Source organism: Ooceraea biroi, chromosome 1, assembly GCF_003672135.1.
Source record: "Ooceraea biroi isolate clonal line C1 chromosome 1, Obir_v5.4, whole genome shotgun sequence".
Classification (NCBI taxonomy): domain Eukaryota; kingdom Metazoa; phylum Arthropoda; class Insecta; order Hymenoptera; family Formicidae; genus Ooceraea; species Ooceraea biroi.
Window position 1 is genome coordinate 13,435,691 of NC_039506.1, and position 23,182 is coordinate 13,458,872.

Here is a 23,182-nt window from a genome sequence, read left to right on the forward strand (position 1 = left end):
GGAACCAAAATGTGATTTACGATATGGTATAATATAATGCATGATGTATTTTGATGCGTATTTTGCGCATGATAAATCCTCATTTAATTTAAATCAAATAGAGCAATAAGATCACGCGCGCAAAACGGATTAAACGCATAAATAAATTGAATTATCAAGCAAATGTGCAACTTGTGTCTGTCACGGTGGCGAAACGGTGGTAAAATCGCATACAATGAAAGTACAATGAAACGCGATCGCTTTTCAGACGAACATGTCCCAGCGCGCGATTCTGTCATCAATCAAGCTATAGACAATATAATTTTGCGACAAACATTGTTCAGAACGTAACGTAACTCGTTGCGAGATTACCTGCGGATTTCAGAAGAAGAAACGGTCGAAATTTGGAGACAATAAAACGCGGTACAACGTTGCGTTTAACAGATCGCGGGATAAACAGCCGCGTTAAATCTTAAGAGATTCCGGGGATCGCGGGGACTCATTCCCAGACATGCAGAATGCGATGCAGAACATCTGTTGAATCTGCGAGGTATCCCATTGCACGTGACGTAGATCTCTCGGCTTTTATCCTGAGGAATAGCCATCATAAATCGACGGACGTGCTGATACCCCGGCTCAAATCGACGCAGACACTCGCGTATTTTCCCATCAGCTGACACTCGCGACCAAGTGGCGAAGTCTCGACCGCTGACGGCGGGGCCGTGAGGGGTGTGATCAAAGGCGGCGAGGTACGAAGAAACGGGGGTGTGCAAGAGAGGGTTGCGCGTGGTGCGCACGCATCTCTGAATGAACGCGCTCTTTTGAAGCGTTCAGTTTCGCCTACGAGGTTCCTCGGTACGGTGTGCCGGTACCTCTTGATCTGGTCGCCACGTTTCCGGCACGCGATGTAGATCGAACGAAAGATCGAGGATGTACTACTCGTGCAGGATCCACCGACAATAATGCCAGTGATTGATGAGCCGATCGACATATCACGAACGAGCGAGTGACGGCAGGGGGTTGACAGATATGCGGATACGCGTCATCAGATTCCCGGAGGCAACGTGATAACCCTCGTCGTGTTCGCGTTACCACCCGCGACGATGACACGAGCGCTTTCATCTCTGACCCGCAATTTCCTTTGACCGTTTGCAAAGAGTTTGAGAAAAGGAAAGGAAGAACAGCAAATATGCCGTTTGAAGATCCTGCGCTTGCAAAGTGCGCAAGCACGGGAGGATCGCGTGTTTCGTAAAGAGGATGCTTAAAAATTTAATCGACGTTCCACTTGCTTAATGACACTTTATAAGCTAATAGCTCGTTTAGGAGCAGCGGTAAATGTCAACATCGATAGTCCGTCGAAAGAAACGTAAAATGCTAAAAATACGTCAAAGATACCGTGCCAGTGTCGAATCAGTGTGACGTGATCTACGGAAAGGGTGAGGAAGTGCGCGAGATATTCGTCGCGATAGAAAGAGATCCCCCAGGAGGAAGGAATCCGTCGGATTAACAACACTCGCCACTGTGAAATCGACACTGTGAGCACCGGGGGCGACTTCGATCGACATAAGTAGATTTTCAGGCGGCCTTCTCGAACTGAATACCCAGGATTCGGGCTGCGAAGTAACACAAGGTACAATCATCGTGGCGCGCAGCGTTCGCTCGGAACTTCCAATCTTATTATCCACGTAGCCTGTCACTGGGGAACAATAATTCCCAAGTTTGGACAATTTACCAGCGAGATCGATAGATCGACCAGATCGAAAGGCACCCCGATAAAGACACATACATAGGCGGATAGGTCTCCTCAACTCCTGGTCAACAAGTTTTGGCAAGCAGCGGGGTGTCACGACGCCGAGACGTCGAACGTGCTGACTAGACACGGCGAACTTTGTTAATGCAGGACTCCCGCATGTCGTAATTTAGTATCAGTAGCGGTCATACACTTCTTCAGCTCAGACAATCGCGTTAAGGCCACCATAATGGTGCTCGCCGCTGGCCATTCTGTTGTGAGTGACATCGCAGGAGATCGGTAACCCTCGAGAACGGCAGAATCGATTGCGAACGGATCTGTGTGCCATCCGAAGGAGAAGATCACATCGAAGGACAATAAGTGAGGTCTCACAAGCGCGCCGCCACGATCCGCGCGACGATCAACCCCCGCAAATATGAGCGGCCTGATTCTCGAACGTCTGTACAATTGCAGCGCGTTGATCCTCGAGCGTAATGTCACCCTGCTGTCGCGGCTGAACCGCAGCGAATTCCACCATTTCGTCGAGGAAGCCTTGAACAAATCGAGCCGACGTGATGTCCTGCGGGACGCGCTCTCGGACTGCATCTTTGTCAACCAGGAACGACCGTTCGATCTACCCTGGTGGCAGAAGCTCTTCTGGTCGCTGATATTCGCGGTGATACTACTGATGGCCACCGGCGGCAATATCATCGTCATGTGGATCGTACTTGGTAAGCCAATTTTAGTTCCTACATGAGCGTATGATACCGGTGTATTCCAGTAATTTGCATCTCGTTAATTAAGTTTCCTGTTCGTACAAATGGGTCTAGATGAATCGTATTTGAATTTCGACATAAGAGTTTAAATTCTTCTCTACGGAAAGGAAAAAAAAGGGGAATTCTCTAGGGAAGAGTCAATTAAAATAATAAATTAATTTATTATATCGTTCGTTTTTGCATTACGTGCTTGCTTACGTGCTTCGTCACTGAATGAATAGATTGCCTCAAAAGATGAGTCATTTTATCGTCGCAGGATCAAACTATTACCCGAATAATGGCAAAAGATTATTGATAGCAACGGGCTTGATTAAAATATATTTAGTCATCCCATTGCTATTAATGAATAAAAATAGCTTTTATTATATGAACTTTTACAAGCACCTAATATTATAACCGATATTGAAGATTGCTGTGGAATAATATGTCCATTTAAATAAAATTGCTGGAACTAAAATTTAAAAAGTAATTAAAAGAGAGTAATTAAAGGAGAGTAATTAAAAGAGTGTGTTATTGTAACAAAAATTATTTTTCTCATATGAAAGCTATTGCTAGTAATAGAATTCAATCGAACTTCGTCCTCTATATGAAAGGAAGAGAAACGTACGTACATAGTAATTCTGCTGTCGGAAAGTGGACATATGTTCATGTTCGAAGCATTTTGCTCGGAATTGGCCGCTGTCACACTTTCCCAATTAATATTACCATTTCCTAATTTACAATACGAAATGTCCATGTCCATGTTACCAACATTACGGAGAACGTAAAATATTCGATCACCCAACTGAATATTTCATGTTACCCCTCACGCGTTGAAAACCTTTCTCGATACATCGACTAGATATCCAATAAATAAAGAATAAATAGAACGTGAGGCGAAGTAAATTTTTGCGTACGATAAAGCACGTCACTGCGTTCGCGCGGGAAGACCGACCCGAGGGGCGCACTCCTTACCTTATGTAAGTGTTATGTAAGAGCTTGTAGGATTGGCGGGATAGATTCTCAAATTGTTTTAAATAATCCAGACGTGATCATGGGTGTTATCTTGTAGCGGCGTTATCTGAGCTACTCGTTTCCATTTGCAGCGCATGACATACATATTCAGCACGATTTCGTGGGCACGAGTGACTGGCAAATTGATTAATTTCCTGTCGATAGAGAATTCCGGAAACTTGTCGCTCTCATTACTGCAATTACTGAAGAAAACGCAACGTGAATAGTTATTTTATAAGATATCGATGTTTTACAATATCTATCCTATTTCTCGATTAACACTTTCGTCGCGTGTCGGAGAGATAAAAGTCTCCGCTTAAAAATCTGTTTTCATATGTTTGTCGCGACTGGTCAAGCATTGTCTGATTCTTTTTCCTTTTTTTATGACTTTTCTCTCTGTTTCTTCACGTATGTTTTACGCTAAGCTATTGATTCTTGCTACGTACGTTGGAATATTGCTGATTCCAGTATGTTTTGCCATGACAAACACCCTCGATCAAAAGCAAACGCCACCCGACGACTGCAGTGAATCGATAAGAGGATTCGATATCTTTTTATACGAATCACGTATCTGGTTTTGTGTATTTTCCACGTACAGAACATATGGGAAATAATCGTGGACAAATGCCTTGATGAACACGTGTAATGTATCTATGTCAGCAAGCTACTCCCTTGCATAAAATCTTGACGTTCATCAGTGCAAATACAATATATCGCACATTTCGCGAGAAATGTTTTCTTCAATCCAATGTGCATGTCTATGCAGTCTATCTTTCATCGCATTAATTAATTATTTGCTTTATTTATTATCTATTTTATATTTAAAATGTCCATTAGTAAAAGGTTCAACTTCATGACAGAAATCATTAATTGCAAATATAATATTGACGCACAGCTGTTATTTAATAAACGCAAATTTATATAAATTTACATATGTTTATTAAATATATACAGGCATGCGTAATGTACACCTACGTATTTATCGTCGATTATTAGCAACTTTATTGCGCACCGTATGTAAATTGCATCTAAATGTATCATTTATCTACATGGAAAACCGTGTGCACGTTTTATAATAAAAGGGACTTCGAATTTATTCAGTTTTTGAAACCGTGGGACGACCAGAAAATCCTATAATAATATTACTCATATTTTGGATCAAATCCTGACACTACTCTCGATATCCAGATTATAAAACTTTCTCACCGAAGCAACTGTGCGCTAACGGGATTTGTTATACTTTAAAATACAGTTGTTATTCTAATTAGAATCAATATGTATCACTATGAATAAATTATATTCGCTGCGAAAAATGCTGTAATAATATTCTCTAAGTGAAATCGTGTCTCAGTGACAACTTTTTGTGATAGCCTTCTTGTAATTAAAGCCATTTGGCAAATTCCTGGCTTTATTATTTCTTATTTATTATATTTAGTATGAAGCGTCAGTTAATAAATAGATTTGTATTTGCCGTTTTGAGAAATGAATTGAGAAGTTTTATATAAATGCATATTATATTTCCTAGCCTGTACTAATTAGAGAAATTTGTAATTTGTAGCCAGCGTGAAAAACTTCACTATTTCTCTCTTTCTCTCTCTTTTTTTAGGCTTCCATCCCGAGAGAAAATTGAATGACGCATGCTTGTACTATAATGGTTGCACTATATGCCGGCATTCTCATTGGTATTTAACATTTACATGTATATCTACCTGTTTAACACTTGAATGAACCGAAACATTATACCGCCTCCGGTTGCATACTTGTTTTTTCTCCCTTTCATTTCCGCGCAACCTTTAGAAATTATCGTAAATTCGTTGGGATGCTGACTATGTAATTGTAGACGCTTTTGCAGCATTTTACGCTGAAGTGCAATTATAACCCACGATAACGAAATTAGTAAAATAATGAATGAAGTTGCATATCATGCGGACATCGCTCGCGAATGATTTGTGGCAAAATTTATTTTAAAGCAATGCGGTCCAGATATGCAAATGCTCTTATTCATCTTTTTGATTTATTCTTTCAGGTACGCGTAACTAGCGGAGGCATAATAAAATTTGCTGCTGGTAATACTTGCGTAATCAATTCAGCGTTTTTCTCATAACGTGTACCGTAATAAAGCTTCATAAAAATTCAAAGTCTGATAAAAATGTATCTATGCCAGCGGGTTACTCCCTTCGATTACATTTCAATACAAACCTTATCGATCACGCATCCTTTTGAACGCTAAAATCTCGCGCTCGTCAATATTTGCGCCGTTCATATCTCTAACATGAACTCGTATATTCGGTCCTCGTCGTTTAAGGATGGGATTATTTGAACGATGCTGCCTCAGCTCGAGGAGACCGAGATGTAGGGACTCGCGTCTGGATGTAGAACCGAAACGGAAAAAAATTTCCTCACTCGCATAGGATGGTTACATAAATATACATGTACATATACGTACATATCTGAAGCTGCACTTATAGAAGATGCACTCTACGGGGAAAGTATATGTATATACGTGATCTCATTGCGAAAAAGACCGTTACGTAAAATGCGCATCTATCTCACGTGATGGAGCAATTTGAAGTGTATAGCCAGCGAATATGTTTGACCATGCCGACAAACGGCGACCAGCTGTTGAATGGTCAGTGAGCTACATCATCCTGCTTGTCCTTTTTGGCATGCATATATGTATTCTTTATGGATATAACGCAAAATAAAAATTCTGCGGAGTATTCGCAAGCTCTTATTAAATTTCTGTAAGTGGACGCGCGCATATAACACGATGATGCATACAACGCGAACGAGATTTTCGATTGCGTCTTCCTCTCTCTCGTGTAAGCGTGTAGGATCTGAGAAATAAGTTATGCGGACTAATTAGCGAAATCGCGAATCGAAGGAGCTTTATAAATTGGAATAATATAATGTAGTACTTCCCCCGCGTTACTCTCGCATCAGCTGCGAAACTTGCAGGCAAAACTTTTCGCCTCGGCCGAATATTCCCTTAATAAAATTGTGAAGTTGATCGATGTTGATTAGCTGAACAGTCGTGCGGGTATGAGACGACTCCACGTGGTGAGAAGAATATGGAAAAGTGTCTCTTGTTCTTCTCCATGGTATTACATCCCTCGTAAAATATCTAAGCGCAAAACGTTCGCCTGGTAGCAGATGGCGGCGATCAGAAAGCTTGATAATTACACTGCGAGCGTCTCATAGCTTAGCGGGTGCAATATCTTGCGATCTCTTCTGTTCCGACTGTGATTTAGATTGCTAGTTAGATCGTCATGCTGATAAACCCAATGCCGCTCTGCGCAAGTAAGCCGACACGAAACGACCAAGGCGAGAACGCTGAGGAACTCAAAGGGAAAAATGGCGTAGGAAAACGTCGACGCTAACGACACGATAAAGACAGATAATTTTTGGGAGACTTGTCTCGCAGATATTCCAATTCGTTTCCACGTTAATCGGCGCAGAAAACCACCCTTTATTACGCGCGAGCGCCATTTAACTTCGAATCAGATAACGGATTAGAACGCACAGTTGGAATCTGCAATCGACAGAATATGAAACTTTCTCGTATTACGATAACCATATTCCGTGGAAGCTTTGCATCCTTTGTTCCATCATGTTGCATCATGAATTTTTAATTGGCGCTTAAAAGATATAAATGTTAAAAATCATTGCGTCAATATCGTATTTTTCTGTCTCTTCTCTTTGAACGTAAAAATAATTCGTCCTTGTAATCGAACGCAATCCGACGCGCAACAAAAAGGAAGATTTACGAGCAAGAGTTTGTCCAGCAAAGAAGGAACCGCGATTTTTTGTACATTATTTCCGGTGATTCCGCCGAACAGATCCGCGAAAAACTTTTATCTTGCATGACCGAAGAAAGAGTTCCAATCGATCACGAGAACAGGGAAAACTTCAGTAATTTCGCGAATTAAACGAGCTGACCAAGATGGCGTGAAATTTTCTGACTTTACAATCATATTTCTCGTGACTTCGCGTTCTGTCCGCAGCGGAAAGGACGATTGGTAAGGGTGAGATTGTATTTTCACGTAAGTAATGGCCAGAAGGGCTGCTGTAAGGAACCAGAAGATTTAGACGCCGAAACACTCATCCCACCCTCAAAAACACTCTTCCATAAAACACTTCCCGTTACGAGCGGATAGAATCACCCGGATCTACTGTCGTTCCAAATACGTGACGATTTATGAGACACACGCCGTGGTATTATACGTGTTGTACTAATATCATGATATGTTGGCAGAACAAAAACGTATGATATCAATCAATGATAAGATGACTGTCATCCTCTCTCTCCATTATTGAAATTTGCTGGGCACATTTTCATTTCGTCCCGTCATTATTTTATCGTTGAGTTTTACATATGCGGCACTCACGGCATTATATGAATCTGGTAGTATAATATATATTTTTAGCCATATACTCTAAAATTTTTGAGATACTCGTGGGAGTTCGGAATTTATTTCGGTATCGATTTCCGTAACGAAAAAGTGATTTACCAGCACTTACGGAAGATACGCAAAAAGCAAAACCAGATATTTTTATCGCAGCGAGTAGAGATACGTATTCCGACAATAACACCGCCGATAATTTTCCCAATTGCACGCGTTCAATTCTCCCGCATAGGACGAATAATCGTACGTGTGACGATAGTATCTGATAGAATTTCGATAATAGCATCATGTTATTTTTAGGATTTCAAACAAGTGTGATATTACAGAGTACGTCACATTACCGAGATAATTATTATGGCGCGGAAAAGCTCCTATCTCTTCAATCGAGTTGTTTTGGCACATTCCCTCGTTAATAAATTAAACATAATTAGGATTCAGTCAATCATACACAATTAAACCGTTTAACCTATTGTTTGTGAATGCCATTTGATGAATGGCATTTGTCACATGAAAGCGTGCCATTTGTTGCCTAATAAACTTCTTTCTCTTTTTCTCTCTCGAAAAATTGCTGTTACAAATTGTAAAGATTAATTAAGAATTTCGCGCAGTGTTCACAGTGCCGCAACACTAATAATGTACTTGAGGGTGTATAAAATACACCCTCTCTTCGAGTAGAAATACCGTCTAAATTTAATAACAGGCACGAGAGGCTGTTCCACTCGATTTAATAATCCACTGTCGCGGTCGAAGAGGGTGATTATACGGATGCAGGGGACCTCGGGTTAATGAAATCTCATCCGCTAAGTGACGTATCAAAAGTTTCGTAAGCAAGCGTAAAAAGAGAGAGCAAAATTACACCGCGGTCGCGTGCGGCTACTTGCTACTTACTAGTTATTTTATTTAGCTCGCCGTGAGTTAGCAGCACGTAAATTCCACATTAGTGATCCATAAAAGACTCCAGCAACGTATCTCGTAAGAATTCTAAACCTCGAGGCGCGATACGTGCATAATACTGATTTACCAGAATACAGCGCCGGCGCAGCGAAGCAACGAACGTTCTTTTATCGCGTTTCCGCTGCAGCGAAATCGATCGTTCATCGGAGGCGTCTCTGCTAATGGACTACTATATAAATCTTAACGAATGCGCACGAGGCTTAGCGTTATCGGTATCATGAGTATAATATAGTCAGAATATTGTCCGCATATGGTTGCCACACCAGGCATACTTATTGATCGCACACTCTGTGGCCGAATCACGCGCGGTTCTCTGGTGACAATAGCAGTTAAACGAAAAAGATAATGATACATTCTATTGCAGCCGCACGTGCGTCCTACTGTTCAAACACTTGCGGTTTATACGCGACTCGAAGACACTCCTTCAGCACGAGTTTTGGTCCCGAAAGAATCAGCTCCCTCGCCCAAGCGGAAGCGGATTAATCTGGCACGCTCGTTATCGGATATATAGGGGGTGAATGGGGCGAAAGACACGGAGAGCGGAGAACGCTCCTTTAGAGAATCGCATTCTATACATTCCGCTCGAGAGGACCCTTCTGTTCTTCAATGATCAGCCCACTTGTGGTGAATTGAGCGCAAAATCGAATTTTGTGGTGACTCTACGGCGAATATAAATTTCGGGAAAACCCGCAAGAGAGTCTCGTGACAGTGACATTTATTGAATTCAATGCGCCGGCTGCATCACAGGTAGGTATATATCATCCATCCTCTCCCATCGTCATTCACCCTCATCGCCGCCGTGCTAGTCAGCGGAAACATGGTCGTGTTCTAGCTCTTCATTAGCGCAGGCATGTATGTAGATACGAAATGCGCAATGCATGTTGCACCGGAGACTCGCGATCGACGAAAAACACAATTTGCTATTATTATCGGTGAAAAACGTGAGTTCTGTTTGTGTTTTGCGCGTACGAAAATTCAGCGGGAAAGCTCGACGTCGTATTTTGACGTGAGAAAAGTCGCTAACTTCTGGTGATGTCTTGCGGCGCACACGCGGAAAATTATTTTCCCCGAGAAACACTTTACGAAGCAGGATTGCCGTTTCGAAAGTAAGGGGATGCTGGCGGACAATAAAATTACGTACGTAACGACGCATCAACATCAGTCAAGGGCATATTTACAGCTTCCACCCTGCATCACGTCGTGATTGTTGAAAGATCGCGCGCGTACTTCAAAGAGGATCGTTAACGAGCTGATTGCGGAAGGTTCTTATCTGAATAAGATACGTTTGGCGGGTCGTAACGTCAGGAATGTCTGTGGCGGGTAGCGAGAGCCGGTGCAAGCGCATATAATCGTTTAACGATTTGCCATGTATACAAATATAACATAATTACTGAGTAACTGAGTCTGAGACACTGTCAGTTCAGAACGTCACTCAGAAGATCACGTCAGTTCATAAGATCACTCGAAACGAGAGCGAGGAAAGAAAGATGCATCATTTTTATTTCTGATATTGGAAAAATATAAACTTGATATTGACAAGATATGAGAAGAGAATGGACGCACAATCTAAGAATCCGATTGTGGACAACGTCGATAGACAATTTCTAAATCGATTTCTAAAACAGAACTATATATATATATATATATATATATATATATGTATATTGAAAAGACAGATCTTCTCTGGCTTCATGAAAACGAAATAAAGATCACTGTCGCAGATGTACAACGGTGATCCTTCACGAGGGATCGGTGCGTCGCTCATGTGTCACGCTGCTGGCGAATGTATTAAAAGACGTGTAACCATGTAATGGGGGTGGCACGACCAACCCAGGGAATAATTTGTTAGTGTTTCATGATGGCGAAATATCCCGAGGGTGACAATTGTGCAATGACATTAGTTGTCAGTCACATAGCGAGTCGCATTAAACGCGTTTCACCTGATATGTAATGCATCGAAAAACATGCATATTCAAGACACAAGAATTCGATTTCGCGCTGCAACCACGGCGCCGTTGTTATTCAGATTAAACTCTGCTGCATACCGCCGCGTAATTACGTTGTAACGCTTAACATTACGTGTTCCATGAAATTCTCGAGAATTTCGCAAGAGAGCTTAATAGACAGACGGCTCTGCATATACCCACGTCCGAATCGGATAGACATTTAATTATGCTACTTAACGGCCGCTCAATTGTATTCATCATCACGAGCGATGCTTGGAGAACTTTGAATTACCTACGCGCTGCCTTTACGCTTTCACCATTCAGTATTGCGTTTTGCTAAGGGAGAAGACCGCGGGAAACGACAAGGGATGTAGATAAATGTTTCACCCGGCTAAAGTACGTCCGTTTCATATTGAAACATTCCGCTGATGAGAGGAATGACTAACCGAGTTCCGAGCGCGTCATATTGTATCTGCAACATGTGGTCATGTAATGGTCGTAATGGATATTGGTGTTATGGATATTGTGTTATTTTTGATGCTCATAAAACACTTTTGATCACTTACATGAGCCACGTGTGGTCCATTTTTTTTCTGTAAAGTCTTGTCTCTTTCTTCTCCGGCAGAGAAATTTAAAAGAGCCGGGATTTTTCTCTGTCGATTCTACTATTTTTGCAATATGTAAAAAAATGTATATTACATTTGATAGTTTTACGGTACGGCACGCAAAAAAATTCCTCTTATTGTAAGTTATCTCTAGCGATCGTGTAACGCCGAGCGAAATTAAGAGGACCAATTAAAAAACAGATTAAACTATGCAAATATTCCTCGAGGCGAGGCGTAGTTTAATTCTCAAAATTCGTTATTTCCACCGCGATCCCGCAGTCCGCAATGTAATTTTTACAATTATCAATTTTTCGTCTGTTTTTCATCACTTTCAACAAGCCAGGTTTTAAGGTAAATACGCTCGGTTGCAGCTGCTACAACTCTGTCGTTATTTTCCTGTCACCGTCTATATGTTACGTTGCACTTACCCTTCATATTCTGTACTTTCCACAAATGGAGCGATCCGTAATCAAATTACGCAAACTATCATTATTATCCTTTAAGAACTTAAGTGGCATCCTGTGCATTATTTGTTATTTGTATATTTACTACAGCAATCTATTCATTACTGCAGATTTTTCATGCAGATGAAAAATATACCGAGAAATCATTTTTAGCCTTTAAAGGGAGTAATGAAAATTGTTGAGGCAATTTACAAAATTTTCCCTTGCAACAATGCTGTTTCTACTCTTTCGTATTTCTCTGTGTGTAAATATCGCTGATTGTATTTCTATACACTATATTTACTATATTATACCATATTTATTGCAGTACATTTCCAAACCGCTTCGAAACCGTAGAAAACGCTAACTCTATACATATGTATCATCAAAGACTCCGCGTGAAACAAGAGTGCTCCGTCTTTGTCGTATGCAAATTTCTGACTCGATAATAGCTTTACTAGCGAGCTTTACAGAAGACTCAATTTCGCCGAGAATTTCACAGAAGCGAAAACTCGGAGGAGTGGCGACAATTCGGACCAGTCATCGGTGATTCTCGTGCGGATATGCCGGACGATAAATGTCCTCCATGGAGGATTCCAAGTAACCTGATATCATTATCGCGATTTGAAAAATAAATTGGTTTTCTATCGACTCTTTATCGACTCGATAGCGCGCACATTTTCCATCGAATATGTGAACGATTTACCGTGCAGAATCCGCTTTTGATCCGTAATTCGAAATTCGAATTGAAAAGAAACAAGCCACGCGTCCTCTTGTGACTCGTTTTACTTTCTCGAAATTGGTTTTATAAAAGACCTGCCTTAGAATTGAAAATAATTGCTCCTGACGCAGAGAATACTTCTGCGCTGCATTTGCACATGAATCGTAGGCGTCTGCGTCTGCGTCTATGACGCCTACGGTCCTTGTTACGATGTCGCGAACAATGCAATTACTTATTGCATATTGAAATGTATTGCGCATTAATCTTGAGTTCCTGTTCTTAGTCGTTATTGCACGGGGCATTTTGCAACGGAGACCAGCAGTATATTCACGTTTATGAAAAATGTCGAATCGCGCGAACTCGGTTATGGGTCTTCACGAGATTCAGTGTCACACAAATCTTGTAGTATCTCATCATGCATTGAGTTAACATTGAATTCTGCAATCACCCTTTTATTGCAGAACTTAAATATGCACTTGAATATGCATATTTGAAAAATTAATTAACTACTTGTAAAATAATATTTGTCCATCACTTATCTAATAATTATGCAAAATTTCTCGATGTCAGGCAAAATTTATTATTTACTTATTACTCAAAATTTATTATTTACTTATTATTCATCTATTATTCATTATGAAATATTAAAACGTATTTCAAAACGCAGGTAACTTTTACGTCCGGAAAAGCATTTTACCCGCATAATTCGCTTCACAAATTAACTTCTCAATTTTCCAGCATAAATTTACACGCGACAGGTGCAAGGGTGCAAGAGATATTCGCGGACTCGAAGTTGCAAGTCTCCTAAGAAAATGCACGTTGCATCGTACAGGTGATGATGAAATTAAGTACTAACATAAATTTGATAACAGGCGGCTGCTAAATCAGTCTCGAAAACAAAGTTTCGCCTACGTAGGAGTTGAATAAATCTACTTCAACTGAGTGAGGAAGTATATATCTGCACGGCCTCGTTATATTGTGGTGGATTAATCTTCGAGTATCGTCATCGAACTCGCATAACTAGAACCCTGTTTGCGCTGCCGCGTCAAAGCAGATGATGCAGTTTTATGTATACCTATATTTAAATACATCTTTATATCAAGATCAACGAAATATGTATTTACATTCTCTGAACGCGAGCAAATATGATACTAACCGCGTATTTGAATATCAGTGGCGCGAGATGAAATCCTTCTTGGTCTTATCAAACTCTAGTCGTAAATGACATTGCAAAAGCTTTGTAGAATTGTTTTCTGAGCAGGCGATAAATTTCATTGTTCAAATTACGTGATGGTGTTACGCGACGATCACTCGAGGGTGATAAATGACGTGGAAGTGATCATCATCGTATGCATCGAATGAGAAAAAAATCTGTCAGTTGGTTCAGCCTCGCCGACGTCGTAAATCAAGTCTATCTCTGACAGAGACGAATAGTATTTTGAAAATACAATTTGACTTCTATGATGTGGTGAAGATTTACTTGTGACATCGCAGACGTCAGCTCATGCTTGTGATGAAAAATTCGCGTCACAGAAAATTCATGTTTATCCGTTTATCGCGGACTCTTCATAGAACAATCATGTACAGCGAGACACTTCATTTAATAAAGATTTAATTATAGAAATAACGATTACCGGAACGCGCAGAAATTTTTTCGTACTACATTATCCACTTCTGCTTTAGTCCGAGAATTTGTTTTATATAATTACCGTACTATTAATGCATCTTCATTTGTTTAAGCCTTATTCGTTGTTAAGGTCTAATACAGGCAAGCGTATATTTCTGAGTAATACGCAACTTTGTAATTTCACAGCTCATCTTTCGTATTATCGCATATTACTGAAGCACATTACATCGTTATTTTTTACGATACGACTTTTTCTTTCTCAACTTTTTAAGCTCACGACTTGATAAAGTTCCCAGAAAGCATCAATATCCGTCATGCCAGACATCGTACTGCTTCTGAAAAATTAATGCGAGACACTATCCCGTTTTCCCTGTTAATGAGTATGTGTTGTCCTGCATAACGCGGCCGCATATATTACTTACCAATATCTGTGTGTACCGAGGTACTACTAGCGAATAAGATAAGCGTAATAACGATTTCCTCTGAGTTACAAAGGACTACTTTACATTCCGGGCGATGTAGCGTGATATTAGAGGTTGCTGTTCAACAACGCGAAGCATCTTCACATGCATAAAAGCACGTCACATATCATGAGCATTTATAATATAAATGTTGCAATGAAACATACGTGATACTGTAATACGTTATAATGGTTAAGAACAACATTAATTATTATAATTGCAAATATTATCGAAATTTAATTACATTAGAATTATATTTATAAAATATTATGGATGAGTTCATTTAAATTTTATTTATACATCTATTTATTTATACATTTAAAAATTGGGAGCAATAATGGTAAGTCAGTGTTCATGTCACAAAGAAAAATATCGCAGCTAGAAATAAACGCTTTTATTCTCCGAGATGTCCGTTTAAACAAATTTCTTGGCTCGCGACAACGGAGGCATCCCCTTTAGTATTTTAATTTAATAGCGGAAGGTTGTGCGTGTTTCACGCAGCGCGCTAAAACTTCGCGGTCGTTGAAGTGACGCAAAAGTCACGGTAACACTTTCGCGGAGAGATCATAATTCTCAAACGAGAAAAGAAAAATGAAACAGAGGGGAAACGACGAAGAGAGAGAGAGAAAGTTAAGAAACGGAATACTATCAAGGCGTCAGCAATCTTATAATTACTGCGAAGCAGGTGGTTTATCCTTTTCCTCGTTTGCTTGTGTGTTACAGCTCATCGGCGAATGCGTACCGTCACTAATTGCTTCTTGGTGAATCTCTCCGTGGCAGATCTTATGATGTCAGTGCTCAACTGCATCTTCAACTTTATCTTCCTCCTCAACTCTAATTGGCCCTTCGGGGTGGTGTATTGCACCATCAACAACTTCGTAGCACACGTGACCGTCGCTTCCAGCGTTTTTACTCTCGTCGTAATATCGTTTGACAGGTGAGTTTTTATTGCGAAACTTCCCCGTCGTGCACGTCTTTCTTTCTGCCTGCGTCGTGCTCTATCACACCAGCGCCGCTTATCTGGAGAATGTTGTACGCGATTTACTATAACAATTCTTTTAAACTCATGGGAACTTAATTGTCACAGCTCTTCGCTCATTTTCGATGTCAGATATCTCGTGTTATTTCTAAAAATTTCAAAAATTTGATCTCTTTTATTTTTTAATGAAGAAAGTATTTCTCCCTGTCTGTTTTGTATTCTAGCAAAGGATTAACTGAAAAGCTATTGGGCAGAAAATTAGAATGAAAATTAGAAAAAAATGTACGAACTTTTCATGTAACGTGTTTTTTTCCTTTTCTGCTTTAAAATTAGAATTTCTAATTACGTCGCTTGTCGCAATTTCACACATAGAGGTGCAATCGATGCTGCGCTACGTTCGAGAACGTGCTTTCGTATATGTATATGCTGGCTTCTGGTTAAGTTAGCTTCCCAGCTTTGAGATAAATTCAAGGTATCTATTTTTCCAACAAGTTGCGACAAGTGCAGTTTAATTTTCCTTTACTTCATCGATTTCTTTCGCGAAGAATAAAACAATCACTTTCCCGTCGACAGGGGATACTCTCGTGCGCGTATGGCTTTACATTAATCCTGAAATACGTCGGGAGAATAGAGACACACGAACACTTGCTTCCACAGATTCTTTTTGGACCTAATGGTGACATGCGATAGCTGTCGCCGCCGCTGAAAACCGCAACCCCGATTAGCGAAGGTGAAAGCCGCGGAACATCGCGATTTGGCTTTCGTGCTATTTATATGCAATCGATATCGAGTGCAATCTACGTGATGGAGAATAGTCATGTGCCAGCTCCGGTCGTTTCACGTGTTTGCGCGGGAAACGAGTAAGGTGTTCCGCAAATACGCGATAATACATTCCGCCAAGTCGGTCTCCAATTCCCTCTCTTTATCCGAACCGAAATTATGCTTCGGTTCTGCAGTTTCACCCTTAGCGATTCCTTTTCTTAGGATACTGCGAAGAATTTAATTTGCACTAATTGCATCCCGAGTACACGTGCATTGCGTGCATGCGTGTCTGACACTACTTTCGTGTGACATTAAGTAAAAAACTAAAGGTGGTAAAGGTGCTTCCGTGAAACTGAGCAGCCGTTCTGATGTTTTATTCATGCGCACGGTCATGTACAAGACGTAGTAAAATAAAAATGCCAGAGTCACATGTTCGATCTTCTCCCGTTCGAGAGGTCTGTGTTTTCCTCCCAAAATCGCGGGACAAGCTAGACATGCAAACGTGCTATTTGTCGAACGTGAACAAGGGGAGAGCGATTTCATCTCCCCCCCTTGGCAAACAGGCAAGAATATTGTTTCATGCCTACTGCTCGTGTTCCATTCATCCGGCCATTCACCTGACGTCTAAGTCGTTTTTCCGAGAGACGGCACATTTTGTGTTACTTTTTTCTTTGTTTCATTCCCGGTTATCGGGCTGTCGCATATATTTAATGTGGTCCTATGTATATATATATATATATTCCTTGGTTCCAAGTTTCGTCGACGCTCTTATCGCGTCTATTAACCTACCCCGCACCGTTTCCTCCACTTCAGATTTTTTACGACATTGCGTCCCCGGATATCGCAGAATTAAATTCTAAGGGATCCCAAAAGCATGTTTGCGCCTGGCTGTTAATTCCTCGAAGTTTTGGGGTCGTTGATCAAATCTATCGATCTGCTTTTAGAAACCTCCGCAGAAATGTCCGCAGCAGTCTTGATTCGCTCTGCACGTATCCCACCCATTAAGCAACTCATTAGTGACTTAATTGAGTTCGACACGTATTTAACAATTCTTTCCATCTATCATCTTGAAACAGTGTACTCTCTCGATGCTTCATTAATCGTATCATTCTGCGACCAGCTTAAACGACATAATTTAAAAATAAGTATTAAATTTCAGCTCTCTTAAGCTCTTGTTTTTACTGCTAGTTAAACTTATTATCTCACTTAATTTTGTACAAGCCATAATACATGACAAAGAGATCAGCACAAAGCGAGAGAGGGAAAGAAGTCCTCGATGTATGTTACGCTTCATTTAATTTTCGTTGTGTATAAATAGAGAGTTATTATTCTCATTACTTGGATTCTCACTGTTATCAGAAACGTAATATTTTATCTTGAATAAAAGCGGCGCTCTGCTATCTTGGCGGTCGCAAAACGCGAAGACCAAATTTACTGTAAATTTCGACGTATCTTTCTTTCTTGCACTGCTTCTGTTATATTATATAATTATTATTCAAACTTACTAATGACCTGTTTTGCATAAACCGTATTAAGTTAACGAATATCGATGTATCAATTAATTACTCATCCTGAATTTTACGTGATTACTACCGAACGCCAATGAATTCTTTTCTCTCTCTTTATTCTTTTTTATTATAATATTAAATATGAAATATTTCTCGATATATGCACTAGCGATTTAAAAATAAAGTATCCTGCTTTTTTGTGCATTACATTAGTACTGCTGTACTGCACTCTATCTACTCCATAATATCAATTTTGGATGAACATAGGGAATTATCTATGAACTAAAGGATAATGCATATGCGCAAATTAAACCATTCATGGGCAATCGGTTATTCATAATAGCTATCTCTCGTTTATTACTCCTCATTGGCGTGGCTTAAAATGCGTAACGTAATGTACGGAAATTACGCATTAAACGTATCTCGCCCGCAGAAATCACTAGTTGCAAATAGCTTTACGCGTGTATGTATAATAAAAAGAGAGAAAAACGGAAAAGAGAGACTTTTGGAAATTGTGTGCGATGCGCTTACACAGCTAAATCACAAATGTACAGTTGTAGATTAGCGCGAAGCTAATGTGTACTCAAGCATTATTAATCAATGTCTGTGGTGTACCTATGCGATGGATAGCGTTTACTCCCAGTGCTATTGAATTAATTAACAGCTCAGAGAAGTTCTCATTAATAAAAATGCCACCAGTACAGTTGTAACATCCATTCGCCGTAAGAACACGAGAATGTAACAAACACGAACGATAAATTTCGTACTATTAAAGAGAAAACTCTCGCAAAACGATTTACTAAAAAGATTTACAAAGTAAAATGGAAAATAAACACAGAAAGAACATAGCACAATATTTAATTACCATTGCAATTGGGAGAACATTTTTCTCAAGTAATAATCTTGATTTAATATTTGCTTATTAAAATAGTTCTTGCATAAATAAGTCGGAAAGTTGCAACAAAGAATATTGCGCTCGAACGGATGCAAAGTACAACTCTCGACGAATTAACAAATCCATAAGTAAAAAGTATTCGCGTGTTTTTTTTTTACTATCATACCGATGTATGTATTATTATATTTACTTAGTTCAATCCGATATCGTGCGCCGAAGTTACAGAAAATACAAGAAATACAAGAAATTCGTCGTGCACGATAGATTTTTTCGTCTCTTTTTTTTATAAAGGATAAATGTTATAGGGCTTTCATGTGATTGGGGATTGTAGGGGAAAGATAAGGTAGAAATTCATGTCGGTCATTCTATCGCCCTCGGTTATCAGCTCGGAGTCAGTTCGAAGACCGTAGATCTCTACCGATTCATTTCCACGATTTCTGCAAGAAAGAGAAGCGATTCGTTCCATCTCCTATATATACCGTCCTTATAATGCTGCTCTAATTTTTATTTTATTGCAATGACAATTATCCATTGCATTCCGATCGGACGTAGATTAATCCATCGTTCGAAATAGAAAGTAATTGATCTGCAATGCAGTATTGAAAAGTATGTTATTGACTCCCATCATTATTAAATGTCGATCCTTTAAATTAACTCAACTTCGCTTCTCTTTGAAAGTTTTAAGCGCACGAAAGCTTTCATGTGCAAGTATCTTTTTATGACATAAAAAATCTAATCCTCTTTCTCCCAGTCCATGAAGTATTAAAATACATTAAACGAGAATTTGATAGAAGTTTTAGATACGAGTGAAAAGATATTAAAAGGGGAAAGCAATTGGAATAATTATACATTTGCACGTGCAACAGAATATAAGATGCAATATTGCATGGACGGTCTTCAGAGTCGTCGAATCCTTCGGAGTACAAACTTTTGTAAATAAAACGTAGAGTTTCAACAAGAACTTTTCATATACTGCTTTTGCTTTCAATGACTGATTTTAAATTAATCGAAGTATTTCATTGAGTGCAGTTTCCTTGCACTAATTCCGGATACTTTGCATAATAGTTTGTTATGATGAACGACCTAATTATAACCGGACTTAACGCGTAAGATCTGATTTATAACAGGGAGTTTCCTGAAATACCTGTCTCAGAACTTTACGAGCATATTGGATAGTGAATTATATTTAGTACAGCATCTGCTAGTAATAACTATCGATAACTTACTTTGTATCTGCGTATATAGAAGATTTAATGGCCTATAAATATGATGATGTATCAATATTAGAATCTTTTTACGAAGTCTCCTTTATGAGATTTTATTGTAAATATTACGATGCGCTTTGATAATATATCGCGATATTACTTTTTCATGCATCTTCAAGGCGTTTATAGGATGCACTTCCGGAAAACAGAAGATACAATTTATTTTTTACTTTATTTTATCATCACATATATACTTCTCATAAATCATACAATTCCGTTTGCTTCTGGAAAAGTTTTAATGACCGATTCGTATAACTTATTTTGCAATAACCATGGACTGGGTTTAATAATCAGCGTTCCGACGTAAACGAAAAGAAAACGAATAATTATCACGACTCATAAAAGCCATCGTTAACTAAATAATCGCGTAAATTTTTTAAAGAATTGTTGTCAATTTGTCAACAACTAATTACTCGTGGCAAGATGTAAACGAGAAAAGAATTTAAGTTTTATACTTAAATTATTCAACGGTAAATTAATCGTACGCTGGAAAGCTAAAGTTGCACGGAACTTCAGGAATAGAAATGGGTATAGGAAGGGAAGGAAGAAAGGATGAGGCAGAATAAGTATAATGAACGTTAATTGATGTAGGAGAATCAGGACCGACTTGAAGTTTGGTTGTCATCGGGGTGAACGGAATTTCTCAAATTATCGAGAAGAGCGATTGATATATCGTTGCTGAATCGACTTAAAAGTTCGCGCGGCATCATCATTTCTTTTCAATCTGATTTCTATAACTCATACAATTTTCATGGTGGTTCAACAGAAATTCCAGTCTTTAAATAAGTCAGTCAGGATCAGTCAGGCTGACGTACTCGCGGCCGATACTGAGAACGATAGAACGATGGATTAAATTACGGAATCCGGCACGCGAACTAATTGAGCCAACCGGCGATTTGCTTTGCTTGCTCCCAGATTATTTGCATTTAATATTATATATTTACGAGTTCCAAGCTGATTATCCGAATAATGGAAGAATCTCAGATCAATTTGGTAATATCTCGCATTAAGATCATACTGATGGATATTACAAGGAATCGGCAGCTGAAACTATTCTGTGCAGTATAAAAGTTTTATATATGATACCAAATGTCAAAAGTATGACGTAAGAGTATTGCAGACCAGAAGTTTGCAGCAACGGCAATGGTCGAGTTCATCATTTCTCTGCAAATTTCTGTTGACGAGTTTTTAATCGGGAATCGATCAATTAATAACGCGTCGTTAGAGGCAGAAGTAATTTAACGATTAATCAATGCCACTAGCCATCGAACAATAATCCATTTACCCAATTAAAGATACGAAAGGGCATGTACGAAATATTTTGCTGTTTGACATTTCGCCGCAGTTTCAAGTTACATCGTCTTGCACACGCGAGGGAGAGAGAGAGAGATCAATACTCATGGAGATGAGGTGCAGTTCATTTCCGGTATGGGGCTCTATGTATAAAATGGTGCCAGTTGATTTATATGACACTCCACTTTTAATAAATTAAATTTTGAATACTCAAAGCATACTATTAGCATTTTCTTTGTAATTGTTTGTAGCAAAATTAATTTCGTTTGCAGCTTAACGCAAAAAATTAGCGTTTTGAAAACATTGTTGGCATCCGACTTTGAGATAAAATAATTTCGATCTTATATTAATTTAAAATTAGCGTTAACAAATTTCGCGGACATAAATAATTACGTGGAAACAACTTTGCAACAATTTGGTAACGGTGCAACCATAAACGAAAATAAAAGCACTACAAGCAATAAACGACTTCGAATTAATATATATCATTGAAATTATTTTATTTTAAAGTCGAGTGCAAAATTATTTTCTCAAATTGTGATACATTAGATAGACAAGCACTCTTTTAGATAGTAGTTCTCATGTATCAAGCATTGTTTCCGCAACGCTAACCGTTAATGCAATCAATAAACGATAAATTAATCTTCCCATCACATTGGCATTATTGAAGCGCGAATAATGCGGTAACTATTTGATGATATTATGCGAAATTGTTTCCTAGTATGCCCGCTAAGTACCAGAGAATAATTACGCACTCACGATTCCGAATCAATATATATCATCGAAATTACTTTATCTTAAAGTCGAGTGCAAACTTACTTTCTCAGATCGTGATACAATAGATAGACAAGCATTCTTTTAGATACTAGTTCTCATATATCAAGCACTGTTTCGCAACCCTAACCATTTATATGCAATCAATAAACAATAAATTAATCTTCCCATCACATTGGCATTATTGAGGCGCGAATAATGCGGTAATCACTTAATAATATTATGCGAAATCATTTTCCTCGCTCGTCTGCTCGCCAAATACCGAAGAATATATACGCACTCACAGTTTGGCACTCTCCTTCTCGAAGAGATGATCGGGATGAAAAGCTGGATAAAAGTGGATTACCTTAAACGTCTCGAGCATCCAGGAAGAGCATCAAACAAAATTCCGATGCATTGCCATTTGCGTTGCGATGCCCTTCACGTGCTGATCGGTGGAAGGGAAATCGAAGTTTGCGACGAAACGAACGAGCAGGACGACTATGCTTCTCACGTGCGGCGGTTTGTACGTGGGCCAAGCTAGGTGTTACCGGAAATTATATTCGGTATCCATTAAACATTGATTAGCCCTTACTTTGCAGCCTTTACCTCCCGCAACGTGTGTCACACTTAGGTATCTCATTACCTTCAGTAGACCCATGAATAACTGAATAAGGCGCGTAACTAAGTTGACTGTGGTATGGTGCCTACGTATGAGATTACGTCGAGTTTCATTCCCGCGAAGTGATAAGGTCGCAACAAATGGTCCGTAGGGGATTTTGTCTTCCGTGCCGCGCATCGCCTGAATGAGAAATACTCGTAATTTAATTTATTGGCGGTGATGCTTGATATTCTCTCGTGGCAGTGTCACACCCTAGTAATTACATTATGTTATATTCGATTAGCCAATGTCCACAGCTAGAGAAATTTATCTCTCCTTTATGTGTCATTCTAAATGCGCGAAAACATTTTTCAATCGAGAAAAGAATCATAACAATGATATCAGGAGTTTAAAGGAAGAATGACAGGGGGTGGAGGATCGTCTAGTCTGCACGGAAACAGAGCATATTCATATTCAAATTTCGTG

At 39.4% G+C, this 23,182-nt stretch overlaps 1 protein-coding gene across 2 annotated transcripts in view; it reads left to right on the forward strand.

Annotated features, from left to right (window-relative positions):
• Positions 1-792: 792 nt before the first annotated feature.
• Positions 793-23,182, forward strand: part of LOC105279127 (tachykinin-like peptides receptor 86C) — a 38,070-nt gene continuing 15,680 nt past the window's right edge. The window contains exons 1-2 of one of the 2 annotated variants that reach the window (XM_026970060.1): positions 793-2,439; positions 15,364-15,577. In XM_026970060.1, the coding sequence (XP_026825861.1) occupies positions 2,145-2,439; positions 15,364-15,577 (509 nt within the window). In that variant the 5' untranslated portion in view covers positions 793-2,144. The remainder of the gene's footprint in view (positions 2,440-15,363; positions 15,578-23,182) is intronic. The other variant, XM_011338697.3, reaches the window with a different exon arrangement.